General features: G+C 39.6%; 1 protein-coding gene across 1 annotated transcript in view; it reads right to left on the bottom strand.

Annotated features, from left to right (window-relative positions):
- The window catches only part of LOC149286005 (proprotein convertase subtilisin/kexin type 5-like), a 352,398-nt gene that overhangs the window by 104,155 nt on the left and 234,261 nt on the right, over positions 1–13,982 (bottom strand). The window contains exons 13-15 of the mRNA XM_089494526.1: positions 6,580–6,716; positions 1,468–1,611; positions 1,056–1,158 (exon numbers count right to left, since the gene is read on the bottom strand). Coding sequence (XP_089350652.1) covers positions 1,056–1,158; positions 1,468–1,611; positions 6,580–6,716 — 384 coding nt within the window. The remainder of the gene's footprint in view (positions 1–1,055; positions 1,159–1,467; positions 1,612–6,579; positions 6,717–13,982) is intronic.

Here is a 13,982-nt window from a genome sequence, read left to right as displayed (position 1 = left end):
CCCAGAATTCCCATGGGGGAAAACCACTGCTCCCTTCTCAGTTAAAAAGACAGTATACTCCACTCAGAGCATAGAGCTCTTGGCTACTGCTCTTGGAGAATCCCTGCAACACTGCACTACTAAGTGGTAAATTTTTCAGAGCTTCCTTTTCAAGAGTGTGCCACTGTTTCAACCCAACTAACAAGGTAATGAAATATTATATGCAATCACTTCCATTATAACCACAAACTCTGCAAAATAAAAATGATCATGAAGTTAGAGAAATGAGGGGGGTAGGAATGTTTGACTATTGCCGGTCAATTTGTTAATCCAACTCTATATGTGATATGAAATGTGCAGTTGTGAGTCAGACTTCAGTATAGAACAGTGTAAGGTAGCAATTCCACATGCAGAATTACACTACAGTTGGTCATTCATCACCTCTGGATTTACTATCAAGAGTCTGCAGCTCCTCCAGCAATTCTGTGGCTGGTGGAGAGTCAGGGGAAGCATTTGACTATGTGCCCACCAATAGATGTGAAATGGTTACATCATCTGCTATGGTCCATTGGGTTCTTCAGAGGTCTCAGCAGATGATGAAACCACTTCATATATAGCTGCAGGGGCATTGCCAAACACTTCTATGATCCCCCATATGAAATAGGGTGTATGTGTGCAGCTGCTGAATTATAAGTCTGGAGGGGGTGGGCTTGGGTCATTGTGAAAGGTGGAAGAGCATTCTAAGCTCTGCAACAACTAAAACATGACATATGCAGGTGTAAGAAGGACTTACACCTTTGTGTGGCATTCAGAGGATGCCAGCCATTGTGTGTGAGTGTGTTTATGAAATAGAAGTTGAAGGATAATGAATTTTCATATAATATGCAATTATATCCACTACTAATGCCCATTATAAACCTTGTTGCATTACACAGACTGCAACACTGAAAATGGAGATGCCTAGTAAATGTCTCCTGAACAAGAATTCTGCCTTCGGACTGTGCTGCCAAATAAGTCAAAGCTTATTATTGTTATTTGGAGTGTATAATAAGTAATATAAAACATTGTCTTCTTACCGTGTGTTGTTTTTAGATTTGTAGTAGTAGTGGAGACAGTCATTGCAATGGTCTGGTCCTGGCCCACCACATCCTACTTTACTACATTCTGCATTGCATGGACCTTTAATGAAAGGGGGGCGGGGGGACAAAATAAAATAAAAACCTCAGTTTTTACTGTTCAGTAATGGTTAGAAATTACTTTGGCTCTATCATGCATTTGACTTGGCAGTTGAGAAAATAAAAATGGAAATATTAAGGGGAATTCAATGTCCCTGAGGCAGACTCCTGTTGATCTGCAGCTGGTTTGGTCGATTGCCTGCCTTCAGACATTATCCAAGGTTTTCTGAATTGGGACATGTTCCAAAGGGCCTCCTAGTGTTTCACACAAATATATTGTTGGACATTTTTGAAATATAATGCTGAATGTTACCTGCATAATCGTCAGCTCCATAATCTTCTGTGGGATCTTCTATTGGGCTTAAACGTACTCGTTCAGCTTTTGGAAAATCATTTCTTGGAGAATACGGCTGAATGGATGTCCCATAAAGTACTAAGGACCACTCCTTTAATTTACCTAGATGGGATACATTGGGGAAAAAAAGAGACAATGATACTTTCTTTCTGTTTATTATCTTAAGGTTTTATTGAAATCTCAATTATAAACAGAAAAGACAGCTTTAGAATTATAATTTATAATTATTATAAAATTAGAATAGCTGTGACCAATATTGGCATTATCATGTGAACAGAAATAATTAAATCTCCTCTCCCAACTCCCAGTTGGATACAACTCCTAAGTGGGTACATCTACAATGGCAATTTCAGTATTATAGCCAGACAGAAAGAAGATATGTGGCACTGCAATAAATAATTGTAAACAATGAACAATATAAAAGAAGACTAAATATATTCATCATTTCCCCTTTTAACTACTTTCATAGAATCTTGGAGTTGGAAGGACCCTCATGGGCTATCAAGTCCAATCCCTGCAAGATCTCCAGTATGTAGCTGTCCAGCCTCTTTTTGAGAAGATCCTACTACCTCTCCAGGTAATTGGTTCCATTGTTGAACTGCTCTTACTATCAATCATTTCTTTCTAATGTTCAATTGAAAGTTACTCTCCTGTAACTTAAAACCAGTAGACATGGTATGACTCTCTGGGGCAGTTGAGAACAGGCCTGCCCCTTTGTTTTTGTGACAGACCTTGGGGTAGTTAAAGAGTGCAGTCATGTCAACCCGCTCCCCAGACTTCTCTCAAGCTGAACATGCCCAGTTCCTTCAACCTTTTATCAGAAGCTTTGTTCTCCCTACCTCTTGTCATCCTTGTTGTCCTTCTCTGAGCCTGCTCCAACTTGCCTACACCCTTCTTAAAAAGATACGCCCAGTACTGAATGCAGTACTCCAGATGAGGCCTGGCCAGCACATAATATAGTAGCTCCTGGACTCCTTACTCCAGTTGTCATCACAGATAGATGTGACAGAAGGGCTTGCTATCAGCTTTGGTTGATACGCCAGCTGCAACCTTACCTGGAGCCAGGGAACCTAGAAATGGTTGTACACAAGCTGATAACCTCTTATCTCAATTTCTGCAATACTCAGGTATTCTGGGAAGAATTTAATGCAGCCAAACAAGTCCAGGCTGGCTGCGGTTTCCCAGAGGACCTTTTCAGCTGCCACTCCAAAAATGTGGAAAGACATGCCAGAGGAGATCCATCATATTACCTCTCTAGACACCTTTAAAAAGATGGTCAAGACGGATCTCTTCCAGCAGGCCTTCCCAGACTGACCTCTCATTGAATGGACTATCCTGTCTGCCCCAAGCTGTCTTGCTCTTTTTAAAATTGTTTTTAACTATCTAAATTGTTTAATTTGTTTTTGACTGTTATGTTGAGGGAAGAGGGTTGGGAGGATTGGGTAATCTTGTTGACGGTTGTATTATGTATTTTTATCTTCTATTGGATAATAATAATAATAATAATAATAATAATAATAATAATAATGTGGGATTATTACTTCCCTCATCTTGGAAACTAAGCTTCTATTAATGCAGGGTAAAATAGCATTCACATTCTTTTTTCCAGCATTACACCTCTGAACCACGTTCAACATTTGGTCAACAATAACCTCAAGGTCCTTTTTACATATAGTACTGCTGAGTGATGCATCCTGCAAGTGTGTATTTGGTTTTTGTGGCCTATGTGTAGAATTTAGTATTTGTCTCTGTTGAATTCATTTTATTAATTCTTGTCCAGTTTTCTAGTTTATCTAGATCCTAGATCCTTTTGAATTCTGTTCCTATCTTCCAACATGTTAGCCACCCCTTCTAGGTTTGTGTCATCTGCAAACCTGATAAGGATTCCATCTAAATCACTCATAAAAATGTTGAAGCCACCCAGACGATGGCAGAAAGGGGTTATCTGTTTCGCCCTTTTGTCAAAATTTCAACAATGGCAGAAATCAGAGGTAAATGATCCGTTTCTGCTAATGAGACAACACACCGCCCCATCCCCAGATACTTGAATTCATTTCTTGCTTTTCTGCAGATAGCTATTGTTTCAAATATTTTCTACAATCTGAATGTGTAACCTTGTTCTGTGTTCCAGGATTAAGTGCAGGGCCTAATCTGTTGCTTTACCCACAGAATGGGAAAGTTCCTTGGTGTCTCCTTGATAACATTCTACTGATCTGTGATGATATTAATTAAACATAAACATAAACTTTTTTTATCTTTTAAAACTGTATTTGATATTTTAACATGTAATTTGCTTTAATTCTGTAGGAATTTAATTCTATTTTTATGTACTATTTTGTACGTTTAAATTGTACTGATTTTTAAAATACTATAAGCCACCCTGAGTCCCAATTCTGGTAGAAGGGTGGGATATAACAACAACAACAACAACAACAACAACATCAATAACAACATGAGAAAATGCAAGCCTGTGAATAACATCATCATTTTATATATGTTTTTCTCCTGTTTGATTTTGTAACACCTTTTCCTGATGAAGAAGCTAGTAGAGCTTTGAAAGCTTCCATCATGTATGTTGTACAATGTGGCTGGCTGAACAAATATATCACTTTTTGTGAGTTTTGCATATTATTGTAAAATTTTAAACTGGTTAAATAATGTTGAATAGTATGCATTAGAAAACAGAATAATCAGACAGGCAGTTCTTTTTTTGAAACCTGGTATACTTTTTTAACTATTAAGATAATATTCTGATATTACCATCCTCCTAGTACCGTATTTTCTGGTGTATAAGATGACATTTTAGCCCAGGAAAATCTTTCCCAAAGTCGAGGGTCGTCTTATATGCTGGAAAAAAAGGCCTTGCCAGCTGGTGGAGTCCTAAAGAGAGGCCGCGGTGGCAAGGCCTTCTCCCAAGGTGGAGGACGTGCTGCGTGGCTCCTCCACCTCGGGACAAGGCCTTGCCGCCGTGGCCTCTCTTTAAGACCCAACCGGCTGGCAAGGCCTTCTCCTGAGGCAGAGGCCTTCTCCTGAGGCAGCTCGCACAATGCATCCTCCGCCTCAGAGAAGGCCTTGCCAACCGGTTGGGCCCCAAGGAGAGGCCGTGGCAGCAAGACCTTCTCCCGAGGCAGAGGACATGCTGCGTGGCTCCTCCGCCTCGGGATAAGGCCTTGCCACCGCGGGCTCTCTTTAGAGCCCAATCGGCTGGCAAGGCCTTCTCCTGAAGGCAGAGGAGCCACGCGGCACGTCCTCCGCCTCGGGAGAAGGGCTTGCTGCTGCGGGCTTCTCTTTAGGGCCCAACTGGCTGGCAAGGCCTTCTCCTGAAGGCAGAGTAGCCTCGCGGCATGTCCTCCGCCTTGGAAGAAGGTCTTGCCACTGTGGGCTCTCTTTAGGACCCAACCGGCTGGCAAGGGCTTCTCCGAGGCAGAGGCTTTCTCCTGAGGCAGCTCATGCGTTGCGTCCTCCACCTCGGGAGAAGGCCATGCCAGCTGCTTGGGTCTTAAAGAGAGCCTGCGGTGGCAAGGCCTTCCCCAAGGCGGAGGACGTGCCTTGCGGCTCCTCTGCCTCGGGAGAAGGCAGCCAGCTAGCTGGGCCCTTCCTCTTTCTCCACCTCTTCTTCCCCTCTTCCCCTCTTCTTTTTCTTCTTCTTCTTCTTCTCCTCCCCTTCTTCTTTTTCTTCCCCTCTTACTCTTATTCTTTCTTCTCCTCCTCTTCTTTTTCTTCTCCTCTTACTCTTATTCTTTCTCCTCCTCCTCCTCCTCCTTTTCCCCTCTTCTTTTTCTCCTCCTCCTCCTCTTCTTCTTCCCCTCTTACTCTTACTCTTTCTCCTCCTTCTCCTCCTCCTCCCCTCTTCCTCTTCCTCCTCCGCTTCTTCTTTCCCTCTTCCTCTTCTTTTTATCCTCTTTTTCCTATTCTTCTTCTTCTTTCTCCTCCTTTTCTTCTTTCTCCTTTTTTCTCCTCCTCCTTCTTCCTCATCTGCCAACACCGCTGCTGCTGCTGCTGCTGCTGCTGTTGTTGTGTGCCTTCAGCTCCTTTCTGACTTATTGTGGAAGAGAGGGGTAGTCTTATACGGTAAGTATATCCCAAACTCTGTATTTTATGTTGTAAAGTAGGGGGTTGTCTTATACGCCCGGTCATCTTATACGCCAGAAAATATGGTATATATTGCAGTCTCTGGAAAAATTTCTTATTAGGTTAAATCCTGTGGACCTAGTGTCACACTAGACAAGAAACAATATTCTTGATTGTGTTCTAGCACTGTTTTTTAAAAACAAATTATTCCTGTATTCGGTGACCACTAGCTTGTTCTCATTTGGGGCTGAAGATTGTTAGATATAGACTATAAATGTATGTTTTGCTGCTATTAGTCAGCCTGGGTACATAGGCTGAGAAGCAACTTTTAAACTGTAAAAATAAATATTAAATTAATGAGATTTCTAAGACTGGAAGTGGAAAAAAGTTTCTTAGTTTTACACATGAGCATTTGCGTTGGAGTTACATAGAGCCACAACCCTGCTTCTGTGGTGGGATGAACCATTTTAATAATGTCTGAAGAGGGCTTTTGTAAGCTTTTTAACTGCATGAAGCTTTCAATTGGGATATCCTATTTATTAATCAGAGCAACACATCACTGAAAACACTTTTGGGATTGGTAGAGTGTAAACATATGTCAGATACTGCCGTTTATATCTGCTGCTCATATTTCTTATGGATACTCTATGGTCTACCAAGACAATGGCAGAAATGCATTGTGAGAGGCTGAAGAATACAATAATAATCAGTATTTCCTAAACCCATCAAAACTAAACTAAAGGTAGGAAGATTCAATGAGAATCCTAACAACATTCATAACCTCTTAAACCTCAGTGGCCTAACTACAAAACTTGAGACACCTACATAAGAATTAAATCTACAAGAAAATAAAAACTGGCCATTCAATCTTATCTATACTTTTAAATTACCCCAGATTAAATGAAATGCAGAAATTATGAAAAAAATCTAGTTTATCTAAGACTTTTCTATCACTTTAATCTTAAAATTACATCACCAACAGAATAATAAAATTCATACCTGGAGTCTTGACATTTCTCAGCTGTGATGGAGTATCATAAATTTCCAAAATCCAGTCACCAGCTGCTTTTTCACCCCAACAATGGGTAGTCATGAATTCCCAGTTTTTAAACCCTTCCATGGAATGGTCAAACAACCTTTTAAGGAAACCAGTACACATATGAATTAAAAAACAGAAAGATAAGAAAGAAATAATCACATATGAACATCTATACATGTATGGATGCTTTTGTATTATATTGGTACTATATAATCTACAGTTCTATCTACATTAATCTATAGATCTAACTGTTCCATGCCATGTAAGGGTTCTCTTACTGTGTTTACAGGTACATTTGACAATCTGAGAAACAGTCCCGCCACAAAACGTTCTCATAGGAACAACAACAACAACAACAACAGGGTTGGCAAATAACAAAGAAAAAGAAACTTGGCCTTTGTTGAAGATAGCTTGCTTTGGAAGTCTAAAACTCAAAGCAATTCCTTTGAACCTTCATTTGTGTGCCTATATTTCTAACTTGGATTGTGTTGAGGATAAGAATTACAACCAGCAGAGCTCCCCTTCCTCCAGTGATTTAGATGAAAAAGTGAAGTCCAGATCAAACTATCTGAGACATATCAGGTATGGTTTGGCAACATCTGGGTCTAGTGGACAGAAGGGACAATGTGCACTGCACTGTGCACCTCTAGGTTTATAATGTATGTTGTAATGTTTCTGTTTATCAACAGGTTAACATATAAGAGATTCCACATGGTGGCTAATGGGACACAAAGTTAAACTAGCCTTTTTGCCTTCACCAAGATTTTCAGATTTTTTGTGTAAATTATTCTTCACACAGGCACTTTTGACAGAGATTCTAATGACAGCTTGAAAATGGGAAATAACCATTGTGGGATTCAAGACAGCACAAGCAGTATTTAAATCTTTCAGCTAAACCCTCATTATATCTCCTTTCTGAAGAAGGAAAGCCAATACTGAGAAGAAGCTGTCTGGAGTAAATAAGTATAATGAAGGGTTTCCTCCCGAAGCATAGTGTTACATTAACACTATATTCTGTAATATACGGCATAAATCTGTCTAATGTCACTGGAATCTATCTCTAGAACATACTCGTTCTAAAAGATAATTTTATAAGGCACTGAGCAACTATTTGCTCTAATGCTACATAATAAATAATAATAATATATATTTATTTATATCCTGCCTCTTCCGCTTTCAGGATTGAGGTGGGTAACAACAAAGTGCATACAATACACAATAATAAAAACAAATTTACATGACAAATTTACTCACAAAAGCAATACTGGCAAAAGGAAAAAAGGTTAACAGAAATTTCCAAAAGAGTAAAAAAGTTACTATGGACTCTGACTTCCCCACAATTTCAGAGTACATAGTAGGCCTTTGAAATTTTCTGGCTCTTCTTCTATGTTGTGACGGTGAAACTCATTCACCTCACTATTTCTCTGAGATGGCAGCCCAATGGGTTTTGTTATCCTACCACTGCCACCAATTTGTGATAGTGACACACACAGTCACCCAACTCTTTTCCTCTTGTGACAGCACAATGGGTTTCGTTCTCCCACCACTGCCACCAATTTGTGACAGATACCTGTACTTTTTAAAATCTTTTCCTTATTCATTTGTGACACTGCCACCTATGTGTGATGGGTCACTTTAATTTCTCGTGTACACCAACTTATATGTGAAACCAGTTCCCTATTTATAAACATCAGTAGCGGGGTTACTTATTCAAGTCCCAGACAAGCCTGTGTGTGAACAATAATAAAACTTTATTTGAAAGATGGTTTGAACAATGTTTCACTTGTTGAGATGTTTTATACACTTGTTACTTCAAGGACTTACTTTCTTGGTTCTACTTTATTACAGTTTACGTCACAACACTTTCTTCAGAGAACAATAGTTACTTTTACCCAGGACCCACACAGTCCTTATATTATGTTACTTTCCTAAACTTAGTTTTTTACCAGCCACCAAGGCTAATGATATCCCACTGGATATTACACCATAGCAACTCCCTCCTTCAGAGTTATGTACTTGTCCCATGTCTCTCCCTTCTGGACTCTAACCCTAACTGTCCCTGTCTGACTCTAACTGTCACCAATGGACCTAGTTATCCTCTCCAGCCTTCAATTTGATTGGCTGGCTCCAGCTCTCTCTCTTTTGTTACGCTGGCCAAATTCTGCCTTCTCTCCACACATGTTCTTTCTAACTTTCCTCACACACTTTTGCATGTACACTTGCAGAAAACTGTGCAGCCAAAAAAAACCCCTCTAGGTTTTCTCTGATAATCATATACAGTTTGTCCGCGTCATACATGGCCCCTTTTACATGGCTTTCAGCTTATGCTGAAAGCCACACGATGGAAGAATAAAGGCACATGTGCCCATGGTGCGTGCACCACGCCGTGCGCCATGCATGAGCCCCATTATTTTCAAGGGGGCTCTAGCATACACACGATTTGCCTTAGGCAGAGGGGTCTGGAACGGATCCCCTGCATAAGGCAAGGGCACACTGTATTTTCTTTACTTAACAGGGTATCAGAAAAAAGTGCATTTGTACCAACGTAAGTTCCAATTGGCAATCAGGAAAACAGCACAAGAATATGGATTCTGTTAGTTGCTTTAGGATTCATGTCTGATTTGTTAATACTGAAGTCAAAGGGCTTGCGCTGTGGGGCAGCTGAGGAAAATCCATGATTATTTGTTTTACAGCCATCAGTCCTTGCATCAAGGAAGGATGCCCTCAAATGACTTCTATTCAGACAGCCTTTCAATCTTACAGAAGAAGGAATTCTGTAGTTTTCATAGGTAGATTTTACTTGTTGTTGTGTGCCATAACTCATTTCTGACTTATGGCAACCCTAAGGTGATCCTATCATGGGGTTTTCTTGGCAAGTTTCTTCAGAGGGGGTTTGCCATAGCCATCCTCTGAGGTTGAAAGAATGTGAATTGCCCAAGATTACCCAATGGGTTTTCATGGCTGAGCCAGGATTTGAACCCTGGTCTTCAGAGTCATATAGGAGGCTTACCATGGTTAAAACGCTGGTAAAATGCTCCAGAAGAGCAAAGGTGTGATAGCCAGTCACACTTCTGAAGCACCACTGAAGCGTCCCATCTTATCTCCCATCAGCAAAATGTTCGTGGAACAGCCATTTCTTCAATAATGGGAACTTACATTATGAAGAAATGGCGGCACATGAACACTTTGCTGATAGAAGAGGAGAGGGGACACTTCAGTGGTGCTTCAGAAGTGTGATTGGGTATCACACCTTCATGATTCTGGAGTGTTTTACCTGTGTTTTAGCCACAGTAAGCACGGGTGTGATAACCCTGTGCTTAAACCACTGTATCATGCTGGCTTTTCTGTAAAGCTATTCTAATATTTGGTTTTTCTTCCTGTTTTAAAATCTAACATTAATTGCTTCCTATCCTATTTGAAGTAGGTAATGCTACTATTCTGAAATTGCCTCTGTCATCTTTCCCAACAATTGTCAATATGGATATTCTTGTTAGTCTTCCACCGTAAAGATTCTGGAATATCCCCATATTGACTCTTGGCCATCTTCACAGCTGTCCCCAGATTCCAGTGTATAAAGATCTCTTGAACAATACAGCCTAATTATGAACACTATGGCCTGATACAGACAGCCAAAATAAAGCTGCTTCGAGTCACAGTGGAGGTATGGTGTTTCAATGATGCATGCGTCCTAGGAGTCCAGAAGCCACACCAAAGCCACACTCCAGTCCTGAAGGGCTGGAGCATGGCTTTGGCGCAACTTCTGGACTCTTAGGACGCATGCATCATTGAAACACCATACCTCCACTGTGACTCGAAGCAGCTTTATTTTGGCTGTCTGTAACAGGCCTATCTTATCGATTTAGTTCAGTTTTCCAATTATACCATGCTTGTTGGGAATGACAGCACTGTAACTGAAGACAATGTTGATTCTTGGCAAGCAGCATGTTTTCCCACAGAATACACAAACCCTTTGTAGAACTTCTTCCTTCTTGGATACATTGGATTTGTACTAACAATGTTTGCTTACAGTAACAGTATAAATTTGTTCCTGAAAATAGACCTATATGTGATAAAACAGAGCTACAACAACAGGAAATGAAATCTGTGTGTTTCAATATATTAATTTCCTGTTTTATATATTCCTCCTGCCTGTCCTATCCATTTACCTTATTATCTGTTCTGTTGTGGTCTGGGAAGGACAGAAAGCTGTAGTTTTCTCCAGTCTTTCCCTAGACTTTATACTCTGCACCAAATTACCAGTACTGCATTTGGAAATTACTTAGAAATATTATATTTAGGATTTTATAATACTTACTACCTTTGGAAAATTAGGGATTATTACCAGTTGATTGCTTGATATAATGGTCCAGCAGAACAACAGCATGTAGTTTACTTTTGGAAACATACAATTTATATCCGAAAGACCAATAGCAATCTAAGTTTTAAATCTGAATCCCCTCTTTATTGATAAGGGCTACAAAATATGCTCCAGCATCTGGGCACAGTACCCAATAAACTCAATGAGAGTCACTTCTGAACAGACCCATATAGATTTGTACTGAAAAGATATTTTACATTTGGCCCTATATACAAAAAGGTTGCCTGTGGACTGGAGAATACTTATTCTTCTCACAAAATATGGTTATTTTTCATCATTCTGAAACTTGAAAGAAGAAAAATTAAATGCATTTCCTCCTTCCACTTTCTCCTGCTGCCTTGTAGTTTTCAGCTACACATGCATCCCCAGAGCCAAGGAACCTATTTATTTTTTATTCACTCCTGCCTGCTTGGGGTGATGTTAATGCATCACAACAGGGCTTGTTTTTGTCCATTATACCAGCAGAAACATTCAGAGCCTTTTGGAGACTCATCAACAGTTAGTTCAGACAGAGATGCCAAAAGGTGCATAGAGGAGGAACCCACATAGAATTAGGAACAGGGAGAATTCTTTTTAGAAGATGAAAGTTTGTTTTTACTTTTTTTTTAAAAAAAGTAGAATGCAACAGTGGAAAGGAATAACTCAGGAAAAATAGCAAGCTAAAAAGAAAATACCATAGTGCATTATGCCTCTAAGCTGGATAATACTTGCAATTTCATACACTCTTTGGTCAAAAGCTTTCAGAGATTTAGAACCAGTAATAGCTGTTGTCTGTTCCAGTGGCAAAGAAACAATATTTACAGATGCAAACGTTAGCATATTAGATCAGAAGAATGATCATGCTAGGTCAAACCAAAGTTCCATTAGAAACTCTGCCTTCAGCTATGGCTAATCAGATGCTCTTGATATAATCTGAATCATGGCATAACAGCCCTGACTCTATCCCACTATACAGTTCTCCTTAACTACCTGGTTCTCACAGGTTTATTGTTGCTGAAGATACATGTTACTTTTCTAGATGTTGGACTAATAGCTGTTGAATGGTCTGAGGTATTCCCTCACAACACAACAAAAACAGAAACTTCCATTCATATATAGTTATGTTGTTGTCACACATCATTTTTAACTGCAAACATACATATATCTAACATAGGCTTCACAAATTCTCAGAATACTTTATTTCGCCAAAACGCAATCAGCAATATTTCTAGTAGGAAAATGTGATTCCGCTGTCATATGGTGATTATTCCACTATTACTAGGGATTTTTTTTAATTTTGTTGACAATACAAGGTTGGATACATCTTTCAGCATACTGGTAACTTTAGATGTTAAATTCCTATATACCAACATAGCACAGGATGAAGCCATTAAAATAATGTAAGAAAGATTAGACAGAAAAAAAATATATCTTACAGCTATGGGATGGAAATTTGTCCCTGAACTGGCTAACATCTATATGGACTGGTTTGAAAAATATATTTTACATCCACACAATCCATACAGGGGACATATCACTAGTTTCAAAGGATTTTTGGATGACATTTTTTTAACATGGAATGATAGTGATAATGAATTATTAAAAACCAGTAGATATCTTAACTCTATTCATACTAGCATTAAATTTGATATGACCTTTGATCCTAGGGAAATATATTTCCTAGAGATAACTATCATCAAGGAATGTGAACTTTTATTCACTAATCTTCTAGTAAACCTACAGATACATTCTCTTCTTTCTTATGACAGCTATCATTCCATTAGTCTTAAAAGAAACCTCCCTTACTCTCATATCTTGAGAATCAGATGTAATTGAAGTTCTTTACCTTCTTTTTTAAAAACAGGCTTATAAGTTAAAATCAGATCTTTTGCATAGAGTATATCCTCTTAAAGTTATAAAACAAGCAACGTATAAAGCTGCTAATACAAATAGGAGTGTCCTTTTGAGAAACAAAAATAAGATTTGTTGTGGTGATAGAATCATAATTGCACTAACCCATGAGAGTCAAATAACTCAAGTCAGGAAGATCATAATGAAATATTGGTTTCTTTCGAAAGATATCCTGAGATGTAGGAAAGTATCCATTATTACCACCAAAACAGCAACAAACCTGAGAGATTTGTTGGTACATAGTATGATAAAACAGCCATTGGGATCAATCAATTTAATAAGAGGAACCAGCAAGACCATGCAACAATTCCCTTGTGGAAATTGAACTGTGTGCAGCAATTTGCTGCAAACTGACATCATTTAAGAACCCAGTTAACCAGAAAGAGTACCATCTAAAAAAATTCTTTACCTGTTATTCAAGTGGGGTAATTTATGTTATACAATGCCCATGTAGTTTAGTGTATGTTGGTATGACCACCAGAAAAATTAAAACCAGAATCTGTGAGCATAAAAGCTGTATCAAACACAGGGGAAAGCATGCAGGGGAATGCATTTCTTGGAATTCCAAGATGATATTAAAGATATCAAATTTTGATGTAAGGAACGATTTACTGTCCCAGGTTCAGTAAGTATGGTGGGGTACAGACTGCCCAAAAAGGGCGGCCTGCCGGCGCCTAGTTTTCTGCTGGAGGGAAGCCTCAGCCGTCAAAAGGTGAGGCTTCCCGCTGGCAAAAAAAGAACCCGCAAAAAGCAGGTTCTTTCTACACCGCAGTGTAGAACCTGGGACAGTAAATTGTTCCACACATCAAAATCACTGGTGCACTCATTATGCAAGTGCCATGCGATGCAATGTGGATGCCACATGGTGCTTGCATAACAATGGTGGTGCCCATCTGTACAGGTTGCCACCATTTTGATGCCCTCGTCATGTGTGAGGGGCGAGGGGCGTCTAGAAGCGCCGCTCCGAGGCACCCCTCGCACTGATGAGGGCATCCTTTTCCGCCCCTCTGGACTGGGCCTATAGAACATTGAATAGGAGGGAAACTTACTGGATACATCAATTGGGTAGTTTAAACCTCTTGGGCCTCAGTGATG

Source organism: Sceloporus occidentalis, unplaced genomic scaffold (genome assembly GCF_023333645.1).
Source record: "Sceloporus occidentalis isolate IW3139 unplaced genomic scaffold, rSceOcc1.0.p SCAF_73, whole genome shotgun sequence".
Lineage (NCBI taxonomy): Eukaryota > Metazoa > Chordata > Lepidosauria > Squamata > Phrynosomatidae > Sceloporus > Sceloporus occidentalis.
The sequence above is the reverse complement of the archived record's forward strand: the minus strand, read 5'-3'. Positions and strand labels throughout refer to the sequence as shown.